The sequence below is a fragment of the Triticum dicoccoides genome, chromosome 7B (genome assembly GCF_002162155.2).
Source record: "Triticum dicoccoides isolate Atlit2015 ecotype Zavitan chromosome 7B, WEW_v2.0, whole genome shotgun sequence".
In the NCBI taxonomy this organism is placed as follows: Eukaryota; Viridiplantae; Streptophyta; class Magnoliopsida; order Poales; family Poaceae; genus Triticum; species Triticum dicoccoides.
In genome coordinates, this window is record NC_041393.1 from 151,757,333 (window position 1) to 151,759,296 (window position 1,964).

The following is a 1,964-nucleotide window of genomic DNA, read 5'->3' on the forward strand; positions in this document are numbered from 1 at the left end:
AGAGGAACGTCTCTTTCCACTGAACAAACATTATCTTAGTGAAGAGGAACGTCTCCTCCCATTGAACGAACATTGTCAGAAAGCCCGAAATAAATTTGGAAAAATACGACCATCAATGGCAAGTCTAGGACTTGAACTCTAGTGGACTAATTTCACGACAAGGAACCTAACCATCTGAGTTACGCTCACTTCACTCATCACACCTGTCTATCTAATCCTAATGTCTATTTTGCACGTGTGTTCCACAAAATATCAACACAACCCACCTTGCAATAAATTTCGCAGCTAAAGGGCAATAGTATGACGTGGCGGCCCGGGGAGGAAGAGGGAGCGCGCGCTCTGAGGATATTTACACAACCGCTTCTGTGATGGAGAGCCCAGGCCGAGCAGAGCAGATAGATAGCAAGCTTCGAAAGCTAGCTCCCTCCTCGCGGCAGGCTCCACCATCCCTGAGGCACGTGCGAGCAGTGCACGGCATGCAGGAGTTCCAGCCCATCCCCGGCCTGGCCGGGCGGCTGTTCGGCGGCGCGGCGGATCGTCCGGCGGGCCTCCTCCGCCACGGCGGGGCGCCGGAGGAGGTGCGCTGCCCGCGGTGCGACTCGGCCAACACCAAGTTCTGCTACTACAACAACTACAACCTCTCGCAGCCGCGCCACTTCTGCAAGGGCTGCCGCCGGTACTGGACCAAGGGCGGCCTCCTCCGCAACGTCCCCGTCGGGGGCGGGTGCCGCAAGCCCAAGCGAAAAGCCGCCGCCGCCTCCTCCTCCGACGTCGATAAGGACCCCTCCGGCGCCAATAGCGAGGCCAAGAACGCACGCTCCGGCTGCAGTGCTGGCAGCTCCAGCCTCACCTCCGGTGCCTCGTCCGCGTCGACGAACACCGTCAATGACGTTGGTGCATGTGCCGCGGCCCACTCGAGCGGCGGAAGCATGCCGTTCACAGGCCTTGGCCCAAGCACCTTCATCGCAGACGCGCCGCCTCTGCAGCCGCCGACGGCGATGTTCACCGACCAGGCGGCCGCGTTCGCGTCGCTCTTCGGGACGCCGCTTCCGGCCTTCACCTTCTCAGCGCAGCGCAAGGCCGAGGACGACGTTGCCCCTGCAGTCACATCCACAGAACAGCCGTCGTCGGCGTCTTCCACCGCAGACCTGGCGCCGTTCTCCGCACGGTCAACTGGCGCGGCGACGGCATCAGCGTCAGACTGGCCGCCGGCGACGATGATCGACGCCGGGATATTCGACATCGCCGGCGCCGTCGGGAGCGACACGACGTCGTACTGGAACACGGCGAGCTGGACTGACCCGGACGGGACGGTATACCTGCCCTAGCGCGACGCGCGATGACGATCGTGCGCGCGGCCGCCCGCTCAGCCCCGTCGTCGCTTGCTCCAGCTTCGGTCGAAGGCTTGTCTAATCGTAACCACCGCTGTCTTAATCTATACTACACCTTCTAATCCTCTCAGTGTGCCGGCAGCTTGGCTGCTTCTGTCGTTTCTTTCCATGCTAGCAAATTATGGCTGAACTTCATTTTAAAATTTGATTGATTACTACGGGTTTGTTGTAGCCAGCGAGCTTTAGTAGCTGGTAGCTACAATTAATCAGTGTAAATATCATGATCGGTACTCCTAATTCTAATTTCGACGGTGTGGACTGCACTGGTGTACTGATCGGCTAGCTCTCTATATATCTTTGTCATGACACCTGAGGCGGACGCAACTAACTGGCTTACGTCGATTGCTTCTCGGAGTAGGAGGTTGTTGGTTCAGCATGGCCTATGACAACTCGGAGTGGGAGTTTGTTGGTTCAGCTTGGCCTATGACAAGACGGTGTGACACGCTCTTCTACTTACTCCGGATGTGGTTGTTGCTTTAGCACGACACAGTTCTGTTCCGCGGTGATGTGCATTCTTTCTTTCTTTCTTCTTAGCCGGAGCCTTTAATTAAGAAGAAGAGAGTCGTTCGATAA

The 1,964-nt window shown here is 57.5% G+C and overlaps 1 protein-coding gene across 1 annotated transcript; it reads left to right on the forward strand.

Moving 5' to 3' along the window:
* The first annotated feature begins 383 nt into the window (after positions 1-383).
* LOC119335938 (dof zinc finger protein 4-like) lies at positions 384-1,634 on the forward strand. The gene has a single exon (XM_037607983.1). It carries the CDS (start codon positions 477-479, stop codon positions 1,326-1,328), a length of 852 nt encoding a protein of 283 aa, XP_037463880.1. The 5' UTR covers positions 384-476; the 3' UTR covers positions 1,329-1,634.
* Positions 1,635-1,964: the final 330 nt, after the last annotated feature.